We start from the raw sequence: 25,287 nt of genomic DNA, 5'->3' as shown, positions 1-25,287 counted from the left end.
ACTACTGTTTTAACTGTATTTTTCACCAAATAAATGCAGTCTTGAACTTCTTTCAAAAACTTTTAAAAACAAACAAACTTTTGAATGTGAAAGTAATATGTAATATATCGATGAAAAACTCTCATAAGATTCCAACTGAGGTTTGGAAACAATTTTCCATTTATGTAGATTATAAATATTTTATTTGTTGTGCATTTGCACTGTAGCATGCAGTGCACTTGTGTTTTACCTCATCCAGCACAGCGTTTAAGTCGGCCTTGTCCTTGGGGCTGGCTTTCTCCCTCTCCAACCAGAGCAGTAGTTCTGGCTTGCTGTAGGGCTTTAAGGCTAGAACATGAATAACACGCTCTTTCAAGGGCTTGTGGGCCACCAAGCTAGGTGTACCGTTCCTCTTGTTGCTGGGTGAATGTCTATTAGTGTTGTCAAAGCTAGTCGGCAGGCCCTGTTTCTTCTTAATCTTCACACATTTACCTGAGGAGAGAGAGAAAAAAAAACACACCATAAGGGTCACTAATGATTTCTATGACTTGGTCTGTAAAACAAAAGCATTCACCTTACATTATTTTAACATATTTAAATGTCTTCAAAACAAGCTCAGAATCTGCTAAGTGACATAAAACGGGCTGAAAGATTATTGTCTAACTCGACTGCCTCTTCAGCACTGAAAATAAACCGAGAGCTCTGCAAATAGCACAGAACTTCCGGGGCCACTCAAATCCCCAAGCTCTCGTTACGCAAAACAAAACCGAGCCACCCTGAGGTGAAATTAGACACACATATAACAGAGAAGGGGTGAGCGCTAGGGCCGTGACAAATGACTGTCACACATACAGTAGTGTAAACAGCAAGCGCTGGACCACTTTATGAAATACGGCTTTGAGTAAACATGATGGCCCACATAGCACTCGTATGAGCCGTTCTCCGGATGTGCACTCTGAATTTGGCATGCACCGAGTGGGACGAAGAGTGTGAAAGAGCTGGCGGTAAACGTTGCTCTCTCCTGTGCAAATATCTAAGCGGTGGAAACGAAAGCACCTCAAATAGAGCTGTTTTTTTCTGTTTTCCATCTTCCCACCAGTGTGCTATTTCACCTGGAGCCAGCAGGACACAGGAGAGCTAATAGATATCAAGCATGCCTAATCTCATTAGAAGTTTAAGCTGTACTTTGAAGGTTGCAATAGGACAAAGTGAAGCATAAGCTGTTCATACAGCGAGTGCTACGCTCCTGTGCTCATCCAGTTTTACATAACATTCATGCTTCCATTTAGACCGCTTTAGGGCTTTGTTATTGCTGCAAAAACACACTACGCTGTTGTCTTGTGAGTTAAATTCAAATGGACTGGGTTAAATCAAATTACTCAAGTAATTTTAAGCAATCTTCACATTAACTCAAAAGGAAAGTTCATCCAAAAATGAACTGTCTGTTATCATTTTTTCACCCTCATATGACATACGGTCTTCTGTGGAACACACACAAAAAAAAATGTACCACCCTCACGTTGTTCCAAACCTGTATGACTTACTTTTTTTCTGTGGAAGACAAAAAACTATATTCTGAAGAATGTTGGTGGCCAAACGGTTTTGTTGGCCATTGACATTTCTCAAACTATCTTCTTTTGTCAGAAGAGAAAGTCATGAAAACAACATGAGAGTGAGAAAATGACGACAGAATTTTCCATTTTTGGTGAATATCTCTTTAAACCTTCATGGTTAACCTTCCTGCTGTATTCGGGTCAGTTTTGACCTGGCAGAGGTACATAAAAATGTTTGGGGAAAAAATGTTTATGAAAATATACATTATGTAATTTCATTATTATTTTGGTGACATTATTATGATTTTTAAGTATTTCTTAAGAGAAGGCCTCATAAAAGTATCGTATCTGTCTATCAAGCAATCCACATATGACTTGTGCACTATATATATACAGTGGGTACGGAAAGTATTCAGACCCCCTTAAATTTTTCACTCTTTGTTATATTGCAGCCATTTGCTAAAATCATTTAAGTTAATTTTTTTTCCTCATTAATGTACACACAGCACCCCATATTGACAGAAAAACACAGAATTGTTGACATCTTTGCAGATTTATTAAAAAAGAAAAACTGAAAAATGCTCAGTATTTAGTAGAAGCACCCTCTTGATCTAATACAGCCATGAGTCTTTTTGGGAAAGATCCAACAAGTTTTTCACACCTGGATTTGGCGATCCTCTGCCATTCCTCCTTGCAGATCCTCTCCAGTTCTATCAGGTTGGATGGTAAACGTTGGTGGACAGCCATTTTTAGGTCTCTCCAGAGATGCTCGTCAAACGATTAATCGCGATTAATCACATCCAAAATAAGTTTGTTTACATAATATGTGTGTGTGTGTACTGTGTATATTTATTATGTATATATAAATACACACATGCATGCATATATTTAAGAAAAATAAGTTATGTTTATATTTTAAATATATTTATATATAATATAAATTATATGATTATAAATTAATACAATCAAATATTTTTGAAATATATACTGTATGTGTGTGTGTATTTATATGTGCATAATAAATACACACAATACACATACATAAATTATGTAAACAAAAACTTTTATTTTGGATGCGATTAATCGCGATTAATCGTTTGACAGCACTAAATATAATAAATGAATAAAATTATTTCTGTAAAATATAAAATGTAAATTTAATCACAGAAATTGTTATGCATATGTTCTTTACTATGTTTAGATTAGATAGTATAATATCATAAGTCTACACATCGGTTTTACATCAGCAAGTGGCCACCCTGCTCACTAAGATATCAGCATCAACCATCAAAAAATCCATATCAGTTGACCACTAATGACGACTGTACTCATCTTGATCACTAAATGAATGAGAACCAAAATCATCAAACAGTAAGTACATAGTAAATTTTTGATGATGCACTTCTGCCTGCCTCTTACCAGTGTACAAAGTTAGAGCGACCTTAAAATACCTCTGCTCTTTATAATTTAACGTCCACTGAAATACCTGCCATACATTTCAAAGCCTCTGCCAACTATGAGAGCTATGAGGGCAAAGCAGTATTTAGAAGCGCCTACATGATAAGTGTACCATTACTTCACCACAGAAATACAGTGTGCCGCCACAAAAGGTTTCTCCGCTCGACTACAGAGATGGGGAAAAAAAGTTGGAGGCTGTATTATTTTCGTTTCAGCCAAACAAATGTATCTGCCAGACACTAAATTGTGCAAGGACATGGCTCAGTTTCTACCACCATATGGTTAAAAATACGCATGGAGACAGTATTACTTTTTTTTTTTCGTCCGTGATGGAATAAAAAGCCAAAGCAAATAGTATAAACTCACCCAAACACACCTATTATATGAAATCTGAATGGTGCAACATCAAACCATCCCACTTTGGTCCTCCTATAATGTCCGTCTCTAAATTATACCCCTTAGCAAGCACTGCAGCCCAAATGTGTTTACATTACAAGGCAAATTGAGACACATATTGACAAAAAAAAGAGGATACTGCAGAGCTTTGTCTGGAAGGGAACTATCTGCTTTCCTCGGTGAAAGCGATTCAGAAATTTCAAACAGACCTTATTTTCTCCTAACCACTCAAGTGCTATCTTTCAGCTTTCTTAGACACGAGAGGCCAGCGTGACGCGTGTCCTTCTCTCCAGTCGTCGCTTGGGGAATTGCAGACTTTGGTTCAGAGAGAGACCCCATGTATAATTCAGTATTTCTGCAGATGAAAACCTAATTGATCCCCAGCCATGGTAATTAAAATCCTGGGCTAAACTTCATCCACCCAGCATGAGACTTGTTAGCGCATACTTCTGGCAGTCTCAATCAGATTAATGGAACAGGTCTGTGGCTTCGTGCTGGTGTCATCTGCAGATAAATGCTTGAGAAAGAGGGATTGGGGGAGGGAAATGCATCTTTACACGGCTCGTCTGATACACAACCATCCCTTGATCAAAAACATCCTGGTTTATCCACCATTATTAACAGGATATGATACTACCAGGCTAACATATTACTTGTTTTTGGAAGAAATGAGCATGTTATTTGATATAAGACATGTTTTAATGAGAGCTAATTGCGTCTGTGCATATGGAGTTGGTCCTTTGTGTGCATGAGCTGGATTCTTACTTGGACGTGTGGATCCAGGTTTGATCTCGATGGCTGAGCGACTCCAGATGTCCTTTTCCACTTGAGACATGCGCTCGCGGGTCATCTGGTAGGAATCGTCGGTGGCACACACCGTGATTTTGTCCTGAATACTGCCCTGACTTTCCAGATGCTCCCTGCCATCTCTAAGCAAAAACAGGAAATACACAGCGAGCTAAATTATCATGCTGGAAAATATACACATGTGGATTTGTTGAAATTCCAGGGAATTAATTTACAGTCTTGAAAGCATCAGTTAGAACTGTTTGGAAATTACAAACAATAAAGTGATGTCACCATATGGCATCATTTTTAAGGGTGTTTATGATTTATATCTGCGTGGAGACATGGTTGTAGAGCTTGTTTAAAGAAAAAAAAACATTTATATAAAACATGTAACAAATATTTTTGTAATAAAAATAATTTCTATTCGAATTGTTTACTTAGAAATACATAAACATTATTTTATACATTATATATTTTTCTAAATACATATGCATTGAAAAAATAATATTACATAAGTCGCCATATATTAAACACACTAGTTGTTCATATGTTTGGGGTCAGGAAGATTTTTAAGTATGTATGTATTGTATATGTATTTATTTAGATGCTTCCTAAAAGTAAGTATTCACCATGCTCACCAAGGCAGAATTTATTTGATCTAAATAAGTAAAAGTTCCAACAGTAACATTGTGAAAATTAAAAAAAAAAAAAAAATTTGTTTAAAAAAAATAATAAATAGCTTTATTTTTGTTGTACGTGCAAATCGACAGACAGACAGACAGACAGATAGATAGATAGATAGATAGATAGAAATAAAAAGTGTATTCTCATTTAAGAATTTTATGTGAAAATGTTTAAAAGAACACACAGTGAATAAAAGGCTACGTCAAAATTAGTGTAGACATCACTACAGAAATTTCCTTGAACGCTCTGAGAATCAGTCTGCTATGTAAAGACTGACATGTTTAACGCCTCTCTCCCCATTGCTAAGTTTTACAGCTGCTCCTTTGTCCACAAAGCAGCCGGAAAGTCAGTGACTAATTTATGACTAATGGTCTTAACCGGTTTTTGTGGAATTGCTTTGCATCCTCTTTCCCACAAACCTATCTAATGCTATTCTTCAGCGAGACAAGTGGAGTATTGTGAGACTACAAGTCTCCTTTGAGCTGGAAAGCGAACAGATCAGTGCCACCCCGATCAAGAGACAGCAACTTCACAACTGACCGTGACGCCAAATACTGTAATGGAACTTGGGTTCAAAGGTCAAAGTAAATGTTGAGCCTAACAAACAACAACCTACACTCAACACACTGATTTAACATTCAAGACACATAATAACTAATACAATTTATTATTAAGCAATTTCAGTAATACTCATTAATTAAACAATTATTTTTAAGAAGAGTTGTATTTATGGTGCTTGCATTTATTTATTTATTTTTTTGGGACAGAAGCTTGTCAGAATTTTGTGGTAAGTCTGAACTGTCTGTCACTGTATGTGCTCTAAAATAACAGGATGCAATTTTTATACAATTTTAATAATAATAATTATTATTATTTTATTTTTCGAAATTATTTGAATTTTTTTTCTTTTGTCTTACCCAGAAACATACTGGTGAATACAGTCAAAGCTGGCCTGAGGTTTGTCTTTACTGTCACTGGACAGGTAGAAGGAGAAGACACGGAAAGCATCAGGAGAATCCGAGGAAGCAGGAATCTTGATATACTGTAAGATGAAAAGAAATAGACTTGTGTCAATAAAGTCTAATTTCATTCTAAATATACACTTATAAATACATAACTGCCCACTATAAATGCACACACACAAACAGTGCAATTATGAGAGCGGATGTTTGTTTATACCCTCATGCTTCAGATCTATTAAATGGCTATTTTAAGCAATGGAAATACTCTTGTGTAACAAAAAAAAAAACAGATGAATGACATCAAGAATTAACTTTCATTACACAGCACAATCAAATAATAATACAAAAAAGTCAAGGAACTCCTTTCCATGCCTAAAACACAGACTTTTGTTTATCGAGAAGAGCTCCAGCTTGCGGCACTTACTCTAACAGAGCTGTTTGGAAAAACATCTTTCATTCAATAAACCAGTCAAAGGAACTCCTCCCAGAGATGTCTCTCCAAAACACTGCTCAGTTTGTATGTAAAACGTTAAGCAGCATGTCCTCATACAGCAATTAAGTTATTACTTCCCTAGAAAAGGCACTTGCTGTACCAAAACCCCGTTTCATTATGGAACGTTTGAACTCGCCTATTATTGAAAAAAAAAAAGATTAATATTTGCTAATTATAGGAGTTTAATGTGGGTTTGTAGGAAGCACAACACCCTGAGGCTAAACGTACAATACTTTCAGGCTTCTTGTAGTAAAAACATCTACATTTGTCATTCATGTACATGTTTTTATGCCTTGTGACCAAAAACATTCATCCCCATGGTAAAGTTTTCTAAATCATAGGGATAAAAGAGGTTATGAAAAATTGTTGGAATGTCTTGAAAGCATCAGTTTGAATAGGTTTGAAAATTACATACAAATATTTTTCATCATATGCCGACATTTTCCAGCAAAAGTGTTTATGAATTTATAGTGTTCATGGGGTTATATAACTGTAGCGTTTCAAGCCGTTTAACATTTTTAAATAAATTTTTTATATTTTTCCACTATAATAATTCCAGTCTAATAATAATAATATAATAATAATTCCAATCTGATATAATAATAATAATTCCAATCCCTATAATATGCTTTCCCCCAATGTAAAGGGTATCTGATAAAACAGAAATATATCATTTCTGACACATCGCAAAACATGTAGCTAAAAATAAAAGGTATCATTTTTTACAAGTGAAAATGTTGGCACATTAAATATAAATATGAACTCATGAAGCTTCTTATTGTATTAAAATAATATACGAACATAATTAAAGTGCTTAAAAAAAACTGACAACTTAATGTGAGACAGTTGTTCATATGTTCTTGTTTTGTAATATTTGTGATCCCTATGGGAGCTTTTTGGAGGCATGAATAAGCAAGTGAGCCAAAGAAACCTTTCCCTTTTCAGAGTACATGCAAACTTTTGCTCTGCAATAATGTGCAGAATTCCTTTAAAAACAGCAAAAGCAATGGACAATGAAATGCAAAAAAAAAAAAAAAAGACCACCTACTGAAACTATTGTCTATTTATCTATGTGGTATCATTAATTATAATGGGGGGAAAGTATTTTATTTTTTATCCATAAAAGTAAGGTACAACCACTTCAGTGCTATAAAACTTTTCAGCTAGATGAACAGCAAAACTGCACTTTGATGGGTTCTGACTGCTTCGTGCCAGATCGACTGCAGCTCTGAGTTTGTGTTCCGAGGCAACGCAAGGGTCACGACTCAGTAACTGAGCCAGTCTCGTAATTCTCACAGTCATCTGAGGGCGATCAAAACAAATGCTGCCCTGAACAAGTAATATCGACAGCATGACCTCACTACCTGTTCAAAGTCCTGTGAAAGGAATCAATAAGATTGCTGGGCAGCTCTGCATGCACAAAGCCATGCCATAAGTAGAATCAACCCTGCGGCACTCTCAACTCTACTTCATGCGGTGGCTCCTATAAAATATAACTTAAGACTTCATGCGAGCTATTTCTGATATTAAAAGACAAGCTATATTCTTTAGGGGAGGCCTAGAAACCTACTTTCACTAATACAGAAAGGCAATCCAAAATACAAACTCATTAAGCAACAGGTATTGCGGTGTCATTAAAAACAGCTTTTCCTTTCAAACAGCCTCCAGCTGAAAATGATGGATGTTTTAGTTGAGGCAGTGCCCTAGATTTGAGGAAAATGGATAGGTAGAGTCCGCATAATTTAAATACTTTATTTTTGTTCGGGAGACAGCGGTCTGTCATTTGTGCTCGAGCGTGTCCAAAAGTGAGGTGGAAAATGGCAATGACTATGGCCACAAAAAGTCACAAATCGTTTAAAACGGTTTTCAGGTGTGTGGTTTTCCATCAGTAAAATGACAGGGAATAATACGGCACCTTTAATTCCCTCTGTCAAATAGAGCCATGGGGTATTTTCAAATATGTAGGGTTATGCTGTGTGAGCATGTTTGGTTAAAGACTGGTTTAAAGAATGCATCTATGTCCTAGGGCATGAAAGCGCTCAAAAGCGTAGTGCAACCTTTGTCCACAGAAAATGAACAATTTTCCCAGCAGTGACTAAAGAAACTAACTAAACAACTGCTTGAATCTAAATGCTCCTCTACAGAAGGGGTTTTCAAACTTGGACAAGTTAAAACAAAACAACCAAACACAACCAAACCAAAAGACAAAGCAAAGTAAAGTAAAGCAAAGCACAAAACAAAACAAAACACTATAAAAAAACAAAACCGATAAAAATGAAATAAAATGGCTTTTGCACAAGGACCTAATTATACTAATTATAGTATGGGTCTGAATACATGAAAATATACAGTTGCCTTTATATTTTAGAAAGGGAGTCGCTCAATAAGAGATCATTATATTTAGAGGTCCCTGGCATCAAAGAAAGTTTAACTGTGTTCATGAACATACAGGTTAATAATTTTAAATTTCTTGAAACTGCATATTTCAATGTTTTAGAAAACACAAACACTGACCTCTTCATTTTTAGAAGCACACTGGACTCATTTCAGCTGTGTTTTATGAAGTGCATAAATACCCTAGCAAGCAATTACCATCCTACAGATCTAAAAACCGCACGTACAGGCATGGCAGAAAAGGGTTTTGGCTGTCAAAAATGCCCGGTCACGCAGTACAACCATAAGCACTGTCGGCCACATGGAGCCAATAAAAAGCTCCCAGTCTCACAAACACACATTCAGCTTCACAACCCCCACAGAACGAACCCTGCCCCCATCATTATCTGTTAGTTTTCCGTGCGACAAAACAAGCACTCACGAGCAGTCACAACATACTAGCAAACAGTAGCCCGCTACGACGATGGACACTCATGGGGGTTGAATCGGGGAAAACGCTGGTAATGACCCAGATATGTCCTCGGCTTCAAAAACTGAGGCAGTACGACATGATCAGACTAATGCAACTTTTCCTGTGACAAACCAAAAAAAGCATCATGGTCAGCCAACAGCTAGTCCTGGGACTACAGCTGCTGCTGGAAGCCACTGCCAAAAGTGCTAGTCTTCTTCGCCCAAATTCAACAAGTCATTTCAAGGAGGTCCCAGATGCTGCAAAGGACGGCAATGCTGCAAAGGAATGAATAATCATTTGCTTTTCAAATGGCCACACCGACCGAACAAAAGCCAGTCACCTCTGAGGCATCACCAGAGCCATGGATTTACAGTCTTTACCCCCCTTAAAGTCCCCTTTTCCCAAAGCATCACATCCCCCATCCCTTTCCCTCCAGGAGACAAGCACTGTCCCCCCATCCCTATCCCCTTGACGTGGTACATTTACTTGTCGACCCCTGGCTCAACCACCATGCACACTTCATATTCTGATTCTAATCAATGTCATGCAGGTCAGTCCATTCTGGGGGCTGCCCTCTTTTTCCATTCCTGGTTTCCTCCTCGATCTTCATAACCATATGTCATTTATCCCTTTGGTTCCCAGCTTCTGTCTCCAGGGAGAACGTGTTTTTTCATGGCGGCAGGATCACACTTAGGCCACTTAGATCTGAGTAAGAGAGATTTAAGGGCTATAAGCAAGAGGGATGGTAATCAACAGAGGCAATTATTATTGCGATTTTAAAAATTTTTCTGTAGTATTGTGACAACATACATTGCAATATATAATGTTAACAAATCCTTCAAGGTGTACAAATTGGGACACTAAATGATTGGTCCATTTCTAGTAATTTTTCCAAAATAACGCGAGACAGTTTGACTTCAAACTCTGAATTTTTTTTTTTAGATTTTTTTTTGGCATTTTTGCCTTTTATTATGATAGGACAGATTAGAACTGACAGGAAGCGAAGTGGAAGAGATATGGGGGGCGGGATCGGGAAAGGTCCTTGAGTTGAGATTCAAACTCGAGACGCTCGTAGCGTGTCGGTGCGCTGCCCACAAGGCTATCGGCACCGACCAAATGTGATAAAAAAAAGAAAAAAAAAGATGTATATATAAATAAAAAGATAAAACAGATAGCAATAATGTGACAGGTGAGCACTGCTTATGAATGAGCAGCATGCTGGAAGTGTAGACACGTCATTATGTAAACAGCTTCTTTGATTCCAACTGCAAGTTTAATTGAAAGTTTTGGTGCATCCCAGTGCGCAACTGGCTTGGACTGGTGTAACAGCATAAGTGTGTTGAAATAACACACATATTTAGCCTTCTGTAACAGTTGCTTCAAGATCAGATATATGCGAGAACGAGCTTTCTTTACACAGAGAGAGAGAGAAAGAAAGAAAGAGAGAGAAAGAAAGAAAGAAAGAAAGAAAGAAAGAGAGAGAGATACGGTAGTGCGGATTCATTTGCGCTGTTTGTGAAATGGCAGTTTGACAAAGATTTCAAAGTTGATCTGGTTTTCCTGCATTACATGTAAAATTATGTGCATTATTTACCTGCAATCTGAAACTTAAAAGTGTCTCGGTACAATATCGTCATGCAAAATATTGCGATACTACGCCATAACGATTTTTCCCCCACCCCTATAAAGAAAAAGATACTATAGAAAAATGAAAAGTAGGAAATTCACATATGGGAAAATGTGAACTTGGTGTTCACATCTCAATCCAAGATTTGAAAGAGAATACAAAGGCTTTATGCAAAGTTCATTATCTATGTCGCAAAGTTGACTGTTAATACATTTGCCTTTTGCTCCTTTCGGTGTTTATTCCTCCAGTGAAAGCCAACGCCCAACTTGGCAGGAAAAGATACTATAGAAAAATGAAAAGTAGGAAATTCACATATGGGAAAATGTGAACTTGGTGTTCACATCTCAATCCAAGATTTGAAAGAGTTAAATACAAAGGCTTTATGCAAAGTTAATTATCTATGTCGCAAAGTTGACTGTTAATACATTTGCCTTTTGCTCCTTTCGGTGTTTATTCCTCCAGTGAAAGCCAACGCCCAACTTGGCAGGTGAGACTTTATCAGCTTTTAGATCAGTACATTAGGTAGTATACCACTAAGGTTAAAATGCAAATACAGACTGCTTCGAGGGTTACTACTGAAACGTTATCTCTCTCCCTGAGCTGTGTGCGTTTATGATGATTGTGATTCAAGCTCTTTGTGTCATTCACCTTGTTATCTCACAGTGGGTCTCATTCACTAACCATACACAAGCATTTGAACATAAAATCTTTTAGGCAAATGTTATAGCGCAGAAATCAAAGAATCATTTATGAGTGTTTTTAAAAATTAACTTAAATATTACATTTTAAAATAACCGGTTTCTCTTCTAATATATTTTATAATACAGTTTATTCATGTGATGGCAAAGCTGAATTTTCAGCAGTCATTACTCCAGTCTTCAGTGTCACATGATCCTTCAGAAATCATTCTAATATGCTGATTTTGTACTTAAGAAATGTTTCTCATTATTATCAATGCTGAAAACAGTCTGGTTTAATATTTTTGTGGAAACTGATACATTTTTTCAGGATTGTTTGATGAACAGAAAGATTAAAAGAACAGCACTTATTTGAAATAGAAAAAAACATCACTTTTGATTAGTTTAATGTGTCTTTGCTGAATAAAAGAAAAAACAAAAAATCATACTGACCCCACACTTTTAGTTTGGGTGGTGAACAACCAAAGTATACTGATACCATCAAATACAAAATAATAATTACGCAATTATTAGTGAATGAGACCCAGTGTTCTTACAATCAGTAAGCAGTTCAGTAAAGTAACTATGCCAAGCAACAGTACTGTTGTTCAAACATTTTCCATTTTCAATAACATTAACACATACACAGGTGGGTTTCATCTACGTCATAACCTCCAAATGGCATCAGATTGACAGGATTCCTAAATAAGCCACAAGGGAGCAGAAAGCCCATCCTCTGCAGCCCATCTTCTGCCAACATCTGCCGCACGGTGCCATGTGTGTTTGGAGATGTCAAATACTTTCAGTCTGCTGTAAGGTGTGAACTGGGCTGGAACAGAACGGCTTAGCGGGGGCCATGGCCAATGGGGACGAGACAAAGGCCGTGCTTTGTAGCAACCATGGAAAAAAATAACCCTGCTTCTTTCTAAGAACATTAGAATGTTTTTATGAGGTGGCGAAATGCACTGCACCCCAGATTTAAAGTACTCGAAACATTCTGCTCATGAGATTTTATGACTTTAAACGCTTGTGTTTTGTTCCTACGAAGCGTGCATCTGTTTGGAAAGAAGAGAAGCTGGCGTGTTGTTTCAGGTGGTGTTTTCTTTTCCCTTTCTTAAGCCGTGTTGGTTCAGTGTATGTAAGAGACGAAACAGAACATCTCGTCCTCACACTTGGCATTATTTTTTTCAAGCCAAGGCCTGAAACTGACAACCACCTAGTAAACAATAACCTCTGCCAGCTGACTTATTGTTAAACCATCTCTATGTGTCAGAAAAGACGGAAAGTTTCTAGCAGTCCAAAATCGTGCGGCTTTTATCTCTGCTACAGCAATTATAGTTCTAGCTATGACTCTTTGACTTTGACCAGTCACGTAATGAGCACCTTCCACTTCAGAGCTTAGTTTTCTTTGGCCTGGTTAAATTAGTTCTGCTGGTTCCATCTACTCTACAGTCAGCCTTCATCGCCATTGTTCTCTTCATGTAGCGCGCTCATCTACGGCTCCTGTGAGGCGCTCGTCTTTTGTTCCCGCCACATGTGATGGCACGGAGTTCTGCCTATATTATTCATAAGCAGCAGGAACGTGTGGCCTGTTGGAAGGGGATGGGGGAAGGGTGGGGTTTAGGGCATCCCTGCCCAGGACCGACAAACGGGACTACATGACCCCCTGATCCGAAACGGACAGAGCCACTCATCCGAAAAAAAAAGAGGGGTGGGGGAGAGGGACGAAAGAAAAACAGAGAGAGAGTGACAGGAGAGGAGAGAGACAGAGCTTGAGATTACAGTGCTAATGGTAACTACATAAAAGGGCAAGATGCAAGATGGAGGAATTATGGGAACTGTGAATTATGAACTGGGCAAATGTTCCTCTCAAATCCACAGTCACAATATCTAACCGTGTGTAAAGAGTACACTATGAGAATGAAGCTCAAGTAACTGTTGGTACAGTCTGAAGCAGTTTGTCTTCTTTTTCTTATGCAAGATACATTAAAGGGGTCATATAACGCGATTTCAAGTTTTCCTTTCTCTTTGGAGAAGCTCTTGGTGCATAAAGTTGCAAAGACTAAAGTCTCAAATCCAAAGAGATATTCTTTATAAAAGTTAAGAGTCAACCACGCCTACCTAAAACGCCTCGTTCTAACACGCCCCCACATATCTACATCACTATGTGGAAATATTAGCATAATGCCGCCCAAATGTGCACGCAAAGAAAGAAGGTGTGGTTTTAGGAACAGCAGTAGTGTTGATGCAGCCATGTCAGGGAGAGCTGTTCGACGTGTTTGAGAGAGGCGGGGCATAGAGAACCTACAATAATGTACAGTATTTGAAAAATAATGTTTTTTAACATTAAAGCATGTCAACATATTCTGTTACACCAAATACACCAAATAATGATCTTTAAAATAGCATCATATGACCCCTTTAAAGGAAGTATTTAACAAATCCAAAAATGACTGGACTGAATTAGTAAACAAATCAAATCAACCCTGAATTTAAATATTCTGGATTTTTATAAAACATCTTGTGAATCAAACTGAAACCCATTGAATTGTGAATCAAATTGATTCACTTTCAACCCAAAGATATGCACAAAGCAGTTAAACAGAAGAGTAGGAGCCAAAATACACTACCGTTCAAATGTTTAGGGTCAGTCTTATGCTCACCAAGGCAGCATTTAATTTTTATTAATTTATTTATTCCTGTGACGGAAAAGCTCCAGTCTTCAGTGTCACACGATCCTTCAGAAATCATTCTAATGTAATAATTTGCTGCTTAAGAAACATTACATATTATGAATAAACAAGTTTAAAAGAACAGCATTTATTTGAAATAGAAATCTTTTGTAACATCATAAATTCCTTACTGTCACTTTTGACAAAGAGATAGTTCACCCAAAAATGAAAATTCCGTCATTGATTATTCACCTTCATGTCATTCCAAGACCTTCATTCATCTTCAGAACACAAATTAAGATTTTTTTTTTTATGAAATCAGAGAGCTTTCTGACCCTGCATAGACAGCAACTCAACTGACACGTTCAAGGCCCAGAAAGGTAGTAAAGACATCATTAAAATAGTCCATGTGACATCAGTGGTTCAACCGTAATGTTAAATGTAAAGAAATGTAAAGAATGTAAAGAAATTGTTGAATAACATTGTTATTTTAGTTTTCTTTGCTCACAAAAAGTATTCTCGTAGCTTCATAAAAATACGGTCGAATCACTGATGTCACATGGATTATTTTAACAATGTCCTTATTACCTTTCTGGGTCTTGAATGTGTGATGTGTCAGTTGTATTGCTGTCTATGCAGGGTCAGAAAGCTTTTGGATTTCATTAAAAATATCTTAATTTGTGTTCCGAAGATGAACAAAGGTCTTACGAGTTTGGAAGGACATGAGCGTGAGCAATTAATGACAGAATTTTCATTTTTGCATGAACTATCCCTTTAAAGCATCTTTGCTGAATAAAAGTCTAAAATTCTTACAGAGCCCGAACATGGGTAGTGTACTATAAATCAGACGGTGCTTGGGGCAACATGGGTAACTTCTGGATTTCTTGCCCTCTTCTTTCACTCTCACAATTTCATTGGCTGTTCCTCCCCGTCGCTCTCTCACTAGTCAGGACAGTATGTACACCTGACATGTGGTCGGCCAGATTTCAAACCAATAAATTTTAGAAATTCACAACTGTGCAAATGTGCTACGAGTTCGCAAACCAGGCTTTTTGTTGCAGACTAGTCCCATTTTTAAAACATGAAAGGTCGACGAGTCTTTTAGTGTGCGCTTGACTCCAGAGATGAAATAATAATAGTACTAACAAGTGGCATTTAAGAGGAACACCGAATGCATGCTGCCTTATGGGAAACCCTGTCATAATTCTCAAAAACTCTGGGCTTCTCAATCACACCATTTGTGATATGATCGACAAGTGTGCGATGAGTCACAGATTGTAAATGCAGCGCATGTGTCTTTCACATTAAATCACTCTGTCGTGGTACCGGGCTGAAGTCCGTTACATTTAAATGGGGAGGAATCAGAGGGGGTGGATGTGGATGGCTGTTGATGCATGGGGGTTGGTTTAAGGATAAAGGGGGTTGGCGATGAGAAGTTGTGGAGCTGAAAGGGGTGGTGGAGGGGGTTGTGGTGGCTGCTTCATTCCCTGAGGAACTGCCTCGGATGCCAAGCAAAATCTGTCTCTCTCTCCTCTCTAGCACCTGAGGGCTAATCTGTCAAGCTCAGTAAGCACTGGGCGACCTGACTCCATAACCATCCCTGTGTGTGTGTGTGTGTGTGTGTGTTGGTAATGGGGGAGGAGAGCACCCCACATGCTGCTTTCATATGCACCCCATTCACACAGCAGCCAGAAGCCATCCTCCACTCGCCTATCAGTTACTATAGTGACGAGTCTGCGCAAATTAAGTAGAGGCAGGTCTATGGGGGCGTCCACAGCCTCACTGGCCTCTGAGATTACAATAGTGGAACAGTTCTCTACGTTTTGATTGGTTGATGCCGCACATTTCAAAAATTCATACATAACGCCAGCTTTGAAAGGCTCAAGGCAGTCTTCTCGCTTGGCATGTGTAGTATTTGTAATTTTATACACTTGCTAGAGAATTGGTGTGAAAATGCAGGGAGATCAGATAAACTTTCAAGGAGCAATTAGCAATTAAGGATAGTATCAAGTCTGGACAGACTCAAATTTAAAGCACACACACAAGTCATTTCTTCAAATAATGTTTACAAAAGCAGGTTCTTGAAGCCTTTTCCTGCCTCATTGTAAAAAAAGAACTGTGAGATAAAGTTTAAAATATTATGGTAACATTTACAAGTTAACATTAGTTCATGCATTAACACGACAGTTGCTACAGTATTTATTAATCCCTGTTAACATTAATAAAAAAGTAAAAAAATAAAACATTAACATTAATTAAAATGCTGTTCATCATTAGCTGATGTTAGCTCAGGTCCATTAAATAAATAATATTAACAGATATAACTTTTAATTTTAATAATATATCAGTAAAAATGTTCAAAATAAAATTAAGATATTAAATGCCTTTTCATTGTTAGTTCATGTTAACTTATGTTTTTAACTGTGTTAACAAATAAAACCTTACTTTAAAGCATTACCCATATTATTTATTTGTGCAATTGAGAGTTTTAAAGTTGCATCTGTGAAATATGATGTCACAATTGTGAAATCTAAAATAATTTCACAATTATGAGAAAAAAAAGCTGCCATTGTGAGACAAGGAGTCACAATTGTAAGATTAAAGACGCAATTACAAGAAAAAAAGTTGCAATTCTGAAACAAGATGCAATTGTGCGATATTGAGTTACAATAATCAGATACGGAGTTGCAGTTATGAGAAAAAAAAAAGGTTGCAATTGAGGTGAATAGTCACAACTGTAAGAAATAAGGTTGCAATTATAAAATATATTTTTTTTACTCTAAGGCTTCCTTAGGTTCTTCTTTTTTAAGCTTGTCATACAAAGGGCTTCATTCAAAGCTTCAGGATAAAAACTGGTCAAAACCACTGGTTCCTAAAATGCAGAATGTTTTCACGCCAATGCTTATTTACAAGACCGTTGCTCACTTCCCCGAGCAGTCACACTCTAGTCTGCCGGATGGCCATGACAGACAAGCTACACGAACAAAAACAAACCTGAAAGAGGTTTCCGTTTCTAAATACATCCACGTGATGGCTAGATGTGGCCATGAATGCTCTTCAAATAAGATTTAAACAACCCATGTGACGAAAAACTACTATAAACTATTAGAAGCAGTGCATCCTGCTGGGCCGAGCCAAAGCCCCCTGCTGCAGGCACGGAATCAATGGATCTACTAATGTGACTGAAAAATGCTATAACCCATCCCTGTCAACGACAACAGGACGCAGAGAAGCTTAAAGAAAAAAGAACATTTAAAATTAAAGGAGACAATAATGTGAGGTTTTAAGCATCAAATAAGGAGTGTGTTATGGATTGAAAGAAAGATGCTACACAGACAATAGTTTGAGAGGTGCGGCCTGTTAACAGGCAATACACACAGAGCCCTGTGTGTGTTTGTGCATGAAAGGCCTGAAGTGTCTGTGATCTTCCCTTGCGATTCTTGGCTCCACTCAGCCATTTAAAAGCTGTGAGATGTACAGTACAACATTTTTGGAAGAGTTTCATATACACACCACACGCTTTCCACATTAATCACATTTTATCTGCACAGGAAGATACTTTTGAAACCAAAAATGCTTTACTTGGGGATCTTGGTATGCACAAAAATAAACCAACATTGAGCACTCAATGGGAAGAATGCTAAAATCAGGGCCTAAGTTTGCATGAAACTACTGTTTTTGCATTATGAAACCATTTTTGTCCCTATGACAAATAAATTATTTCCCAGTTTCATTTCAATATTTGCATATTTCTGACATGTAACGCAGGTCATTGTGTCAGTCTCTTGTTAAACCTGAACATGTCACAAAAGCATCAAGATTTATAACATTTATGATTTGTTCCTCATATTTTTACAGCATAAAGGGATTCATCTTCAAAGCACAAATGAAGACATTTTTAATGTAACCTAACAAACGCATAACCATACTTGTTTGATGCGTGAGAACAAACCTGACTGGTTCTTGTAGAAGATCAATCGTGCTTGCGTGAGGTGAAAATAACCCTCATTGGTTCTCTCTTATTGAGCAATATAAAGAGATCGTGCCAACATATAAAATTATTGTGTTTCTTCAAAAGACATTCGAATTCATTTGGATTATGTGCTTGAACTTTTTGAAAAGTCAAAGTTTTGTTGGAATGGACTTTTAATGGGGACACAGAAATCTCTCAGGTTAAAAATATCTTTATTTGTGTTTCAAAGATGAATCAAAGTCTTACAGATTTGGAACGCTGAGTTTTGTAAGAAAAAAAAAAAACACTTACAAGAAATCAGGTTGCAACATAGGCTCATTGGAAATACGTGCCTCTACCTACATTTCTGCGAAACTCAAAAAAACGTACCTATACATACGAATCGCTGCAGTTTTCAGTTGAAATGAACACTAGAGGCAGTAAAACGCTGTCAACTTTTATTCCTTTTCACACAAAGTATGATTTGCAGGTCCACAGTTTCGATTAATAAAGCCTCATTTTCGCGTAATTACTTGAGGAATATTATGTTATGAATTCAAAACAATTTTAACATGCTGCAAGATTTGAAAACTGATACTTTTGAATGTGTCGTCACATATCCAGCTTTTCGAATTCAGTAAGTTTGCTTGGTGGCTCACACGATACGGCGTTCCACTTGAGTGGTGAAGAGCTCTGGTACGAACCTCATGAATCTACGGTTCAACAAAACTGCTCAAATCTGTATAAGGAAATTAAAATAGCACACCTGCATCAACAAATGTGTTTTTATACACATAAAAATTTATACACTTTTGCAACACTATCGGGTAGATTTAGGGTTGGATTTGGCGTAGAGAATATTTCCAACACGATAGAGCATTAACTTTTAGAGACACTCCTCGGATATTTGAATTATGAACCACCGCAATACGTACCTAAAGCAACGTAACACAAACACAGCAATACGTGCCTATATCAACGTAACAAACACGTGCCAGGGTCATGTATTGAACCTGTGTTTTAGTGCCACTCACTGGATGTTTCACTTTGAAACTGCCGCGAAACATCTAGTAAGGTACGTAATTACAGTGTTGCAGAAATATATTTAGAGGCACATATTTTTAAAAAGAAGATCCTCCCTGCTTTTGCAAGGACCTTGTCAAAGATGGCCTGGCAAGAGTGTGCAGAAAACAGCAAACAGCTCTGCCAGTCAAAACACTGGGCCCCAGACAAGACAGGCACTCGGGTCCCTGTGCACATTGGCGAGCATGTCACATCTGGATGAAAGAATCGGCGTGTGCCCTTTCATTCACACGTGGGACAGCTCCCCCCACACCGCCTCTGCTGCAAGAGACTCTCTGCGTTCTACGCTCATTCCTCTTATTGTCATTCTAATTAGCTTTCATGAAGGAAAAAAAGCCAAGCTCGCACACACACAGAGGCCCTACCTTGCACAAGCACAGAAACTAAAAGACACACAAACAGAAATGACCACACATACAAAATGCACAGGTCCCAAGCCAAATTTTAGTATAGGGGTGCTCCCTCGTCCTTGGATCCAGTGAGTACGCTATACTATTGAGGACCCTTTGAATACATACTAATGTACTCTAATACACGCTCTTTGAGACACCATCATACTCTCACGTACACACACTCATCGGAGGTGCGAGATGGAGAACTGGTGAATCACAGTGAGAGAAAAGAGAGGATCAGGTTGAGACAATCACAGCGATGACGAGAGGGACAGACGGGTGGGGGAAGCTAAACCTTCACACACATTTACCATGAGAACATCTCAGAGAGAAACGCTTTACCCCCACCTCCCAACACAAACTAAGGGGCCGTTTACACTACAATGTTTTCAGCCAAATACGGGAAACTTTTTATGCGTTTTGACTGTTCGTTTACATGACAACGGCGTTTTGGGGACTGAAAACGCATATTTTTGAAAACGGGTTTCAAAGTGCAAGTTTTTGAAAACGGCACCGTTATCGTTTCCGTGTAAACACCCAAAACGGGAATCTTTGAAAACGGTGATGTCATGCACGTGCGTAGTACGTGTTAGGTATTAGGGGTGGGGGAAAAAATCGATATAGCATAGTATCGCGATATTTTCCGCGGCAATACAGTATCGATACACGGACACCAAGTATCGGTCTTTTATTATACTATTTGTTAGTATTATACAATTTCTTTACAGTCCACTAGATGTTGGTGTTGATTATTCCATGGGCGCTTATTCCATGGTCATTTGCCTAGTTATAGACAAGTTAAAACTAGTAACTCGTCTGTTACGGAACTATAGAATTACAGAATTATAACATTTATTTGAATTAATTATCGATCGTTTTTTGGAGAGAGAGAAAGAGAGAAAAATGACAGTTGTGTGTGTGAATTACCTGTGTCTGTGCGTCTCTCTCTACAAACAATGAAGTTGTGAGTTTAGTTACTTAAACAGAGATTTTTCCTCCTCGTTGCTGAGGAATATAATGCAGTGATCCAGTATCTAAGCCATTTTATTAATAAAAGTAGCGGGGCAGCGTTGACAAGTTTATGTTGGCCTAACTTACTCCTGAATGTTTCTGTGTGCGCAGCGGGATCTCTCTCTCCGTGCGAGTGATGTGTGTGCGCGTCAATTAATGCAGTGACGCATTTTAATTAAGGTGGACTAGATTAGACTGTAATACAAATAGTTGAGTTTGCCAGGTGCATGCGACATTTATGACAGGTTTTCATGAAAGTGTTGGTCAGTTTGTCTGCTTGACAATCCCATTTTGCACTGCAACAATAAAATTGAAGTGAGATAAACAAACTGAGGAATGTTTGTTTTAGGTAAAACAGATGTTGCCGGTAACATTACTGTTGTTGCTGCTCAAGAGTTTGCTAACGCTTCTTCATCAAAGTGTGGATTTACTTCACAAATATTACAACCAACAGCGGAGATGCATCATATAGTCCTACATTATTTAATCGTCACTTCCCTACAGGTACTGTTTACTAACAAGGTGACAGCGCCAACTACTGGCCTGGCATACGTAATACAGCGTTTTTGTGTAAATTAGGATATGTGTAAACGCGAATCGTTTTGAAAACGTTGTTATGTGTTTACTTTAAGAGTACATGTTATGTTTAATTTAAATGTAGCATTTTTATTTTAATGTAAGACTATGTTTTATTTATTTTAAATTTAACAGTAATTTACTTTCAAATGCCCCAATTGCTAAAGGGTCTGCACAACTTTTTTGTACAAGTTCAAGTTGCATTGTTCTAAATACCTGTAGTAGCCCAGCAGTGCATACCTGTTTACATTTAATTAAAATGGACTAGACTAGACTGTAATACAAATAGTTGAGTTTGCCAGGTGCATACAACATTTATGACAGGTTTTCATGAAAGTGTTGGTCAGTTTGTCTGCTTGACAATCCCATTTTGCACTGCAACAATAAAATTGAAGTGAGATAAACAAACTGAGGAATGTTTGTTTTAGGTAAAACAGATGTTGCCAAGTTTTCATTTGGGGACATAATTTGAAGTTGGAAAAAGGTAATAAAATGCAATATATCGGAGAATATCGCAATATATTTAAAATTGCAATAATATTGTATCGTGACACAAGTATCGTGATAATATCGTATCCTGGGGTCTCTGGTGATTCCCACCCCTATTAGGTATGTAGACATGCGCAGTACATGTCGATTTTAAAGGCAAGCACGAACAAACATACACAACAATGGCGGAGTATATGGTACTGTTGTTGCTGCTCAAGAGTTTGCTAACGCTTCTTCATCAAAGTGTGGATTTACTTCACAAATATTACAACCAACAGCGGAGATGCATCATATAGTCCTACATTATTTAATCGTCACTTCCCTACAGGTACTGTTTACTAACAAGGTGACAGCGCCAACTACTGGCCTGGCATACGTAATACAGCGTGTTTGTGTAAATTAGGATATGTGTAAACGCGAATCGTTTTGAAAACGTTGTTGTGTATACGTGAAACTTTTTTAAAATGCAAGGGAAAAACTTTTCCGTTTTTGACTACACCATTGTCGTGTAAACGTAGCCTCATGCCACAGAACACACACACATACTCAGTAAGCCTTTTAGGAATGCATTAATACATGCTGATGTTGGACCGTCTGCTCATAGTCATAAACAGGTGTTTTTTTTAGTTAAACAGTCAATGATGTGACACTTTTTGTCTAGATCTATTATGTTATTCAAAAATACATAAAAATTTCAATGCATTTTAAAAACTATAATGAACATGTTTTCGATTTTTGAATCTAAATGAATTTTGATATAACTGGTATAACTAAAAAAATAGGAATATCACAAACATCAACTATAAGACTCATTGACGTACTCAAATGACAATTTTATATATATCTTGTTTTGACATGGCTAGTTCTGGCTTTTAAATGCATCAAATTAAATATGGTGTCACCCTGAATATGGTCTATTTAATATGCAAGAAAAATGACTTTTTATTTGAAGGTTACAGCGCTTGACATTTTTAGATTAACAATGACATAATTTTATACATGCATTGTTATCAATAGAGAAACCGATACATAGCCGTAAGTGAGGGAGCATATTAAATAGAGAACATATTATTTTGCAGAACCATGTAGAAGTTTCGTTTTGAAAATGGCACAAAAGTTTTCCAAAAATATATCATACCAACATGAATACAAAAATCACATTTAAGAACTTGGCAAATGTGTTTTAACTAGATTTCCGAAAGCTTTCTCTTTTTCATCACAGACATCCATCATTCTCAGACATACTAATTTGTCACTGACCCATAAAAGAATTATGAAAATTGTGCAATGCAACATGCAGTGCACGATTCTGCATAATAATATGCTCTCATAATTTAATATGCTCTCTCACTTATGCCCATGTTTTAGTTTCTTGATTAATATAAGATCATAAAAATGTATGTATAATACAACCACAGGGAAAAAAATCAGATATAGCTTGTCAAACTGCAGGACACTGCCATTATTCCTTCATATTTTACTCTGTGAGAACCGTTTCTGTTTATTGTGACAGACATCTATATTTGTAGCCTCTGGATAACTAATTTTGTGCAGCAAAAATCCAATTAACAAAAGAACATGAGGCTGCATGATGTGAAATCCCAGTCTTTGAGAATCCGAACTGAACCCGAACATCCCTAGTGACACCATCAAAGGCATTCAGATTCCATAAATCCTCCAGGATTGAGGATCACTCCCTTCAATATGAAAAGAATTTTACTACTCTAAACATCTTTTCTTGTGTTATTTCTCGCCAGTTGCATCATCCTCCTCCACAGATGGAGAGAATCGAGCAAATTGAAGCTCCCCATCTGTAAAAACCCAATGATGGCTAAATTATTTGTTAACTGCCACATGAGCGTGCATTATCAAGGCACTGTCAGTTGGATAGTCCACCAAAAATTGAAAATTCTGTCATCATTTTACTCACCCTCATGCCGTTCCAAATCTGTACACATTTCTTTCTTCTGTGGAGCACAAAAGATATTTTGAAGAATACTTGTAGCCAAACAATTTCAGGTCTAGAGAAGTCAATGAGACCCAAAACCATGCGGTTACCAACATTTTTCAAAATAATTCAAAATAATTTTATATTCCACAGCAGAAAGAAAGTGATACAGAGGTTGGAGCAACATGAGAAGTAATGATGACAGTATTTTCCTTCAGTTTTTGGGTGTAGTATCACTTCAAGTTAGTGGAAAATGGCAGCTGACAATCCTTAGCAGGGCAGTTTCTGACTTTTCCACATTGCACCTCAAAGATCTGGAGACAAGCCAGGACAAGGTTTATGGGAATTCCCTGGTATGGGGGAGCCCTCCTGCAGGTGGAAGAAAATTACCTGGCTAAGTAGGACCAGATATGGGAACGTGTATCTCCCGAGTGCTGTTCAAAGATATCCATCCGTTGTAAAACTATGATACCCCATATTATATCAAACTGAGTGAAGTGAAAGCATCCCGAGGTTACGGCTAATAGAATGACTGATAACGTGGTTTCAGTAGCGTGGACTTAACATCACTCCCTACTCCCAGCTGTAATAGCTTAATTTGTCACCCTGACACACATACAAACACACACATGTGTGTGCACACACACACTCGGCTCAAACACCTCATTAATGCCCAGCAGCCCATTATCTGAGGAGGAGGGGATGAACGCTTAAATTCAGTGCAGACAATTTGAATATGTAATGGGCTAAAGATATAATCACTAAATCTAATTCGACAATTAGAACGGATTCCACTGTTACACACTTGACACAACTACGCTACTCCAATTTTAAAAGGGAAAGAAACTTCATTAGATCAGATATTGCTTGACTACATGTGACAGCATTTTGCATACTATAATTGTGGAATTTGTGGGGGTCGAACGATGCTTCAGGAGACACGGCGGCTATGGTTATCCCCCTCCTTGTCGCAGGTCTTTCATGTCTGCACTGAGACAACAGGCATAGAGACACAAGAGGCTCCCTTGGGTTAACCAACACCCCCACCTCTTCCCAGAGCTCTTGACAAAGCCTTTCCAGTCACCAGTCTGACCCAGCAACCTGGCAAGCAGCTCTGGGGTGTTGAGTAGCCTCTCCCGGGCTTCCGACCGCAAGCACAGTCTACCGTTTATGTCCGGAGCAAGTCCCTTTCCTGTCCCGCTTCTGGATATGTTTTAGACGGGGCTGATTGTGGCAAGCAGGCGCTGATGGGGAGGTGTGCTACGGCTGAATGTGCTAATCCGGTTAGACACAGGCATCTTTCTTTACAGCCGTTTCACTGGAATGCACCCCCTACCAAAAACCCACCTAGGTCGTACAGTGTGACCGCACGCCACTGCCAATTTTACTAGCTGTAAATAACAACACTCTCATAAAAACCAAACCACTGGCCTGCAAATGTTACGAAACCCAGGAATCGTATCCAAACGATGACACTTTCCTAATTTACGACTCATAATTGTGCTTATGAACATGCGTGCTCCTATAATTATATAAATGCTCCCAATCTAGTCGGGCAGGCCCTAAGGGTGGCGTCACTGCAGGCTACAGTTCCTTCTCCATTTCAGGCAATGGTTTAGGAGCTCATGAAATATTGAGGGAGTATGCAGGCGGCTGAGGGGTGCCGTGAGTTTTTTGCTGCACGACTCGACAATCAGGTCT

The 25,287-nt window shown here is 38.0% G+C and overlaps 1 protein-coding gene across 1 annotated transcript in view; it reads right to left on the bottom strand.

The window, feature by feature from the left end:
- LOC107714787 (RNA polymerase II elongation factor ELL2-like) overlaps positions 1 to 25,287 on the bottom strand; it is a 43,221-nt gene that overhangs the window by 9,754 nt on the left and 8,180 nt on the right. The window contains exons 3-5 of the mRNA XM_016520756.1: positions 5,777 to 5,901; positions 4,152 to 4,315; positions 230 to 471 (exon numbers count right to left, since the gene is read on the bottom strand). Of these exons, the coding sequence (XP_016376242.1) occupies positions 230 to 471; positions 4,152 to 4,315; positions 5,777 to 5,901 (531 nt within the window). The remainder of the gene's footprint in view (positions 1 to 229; positions 472 to 4,151; positions 4,316 to 5,776; positions 5,902 to 25,287) is intronic.

Source organism: Sinocyclocheilus rhinocerous, unplaced genomic scaffold (assembly GCF_001515625.1).
Source record: "Sinocyclocheilus rhinocerous isolate Xijiao unplaced genomic scaffold, SAMN03320098_v1.1 scaffold58, whole genome shotgun sequence".
In the NCBI taxonomy this organism is placed as follows: Eukaryota; Metazoa; Chordata; class Actinopteri; order Cypriniformes; family Cyprinidae; genus Sinocyclocheilus; species Sinocyclocheilus rhinocerous.
Note: the sequence above shows the minus strand (reverse complement) of the source record. Positions and strands in the feature narration are given on the sequence as shown.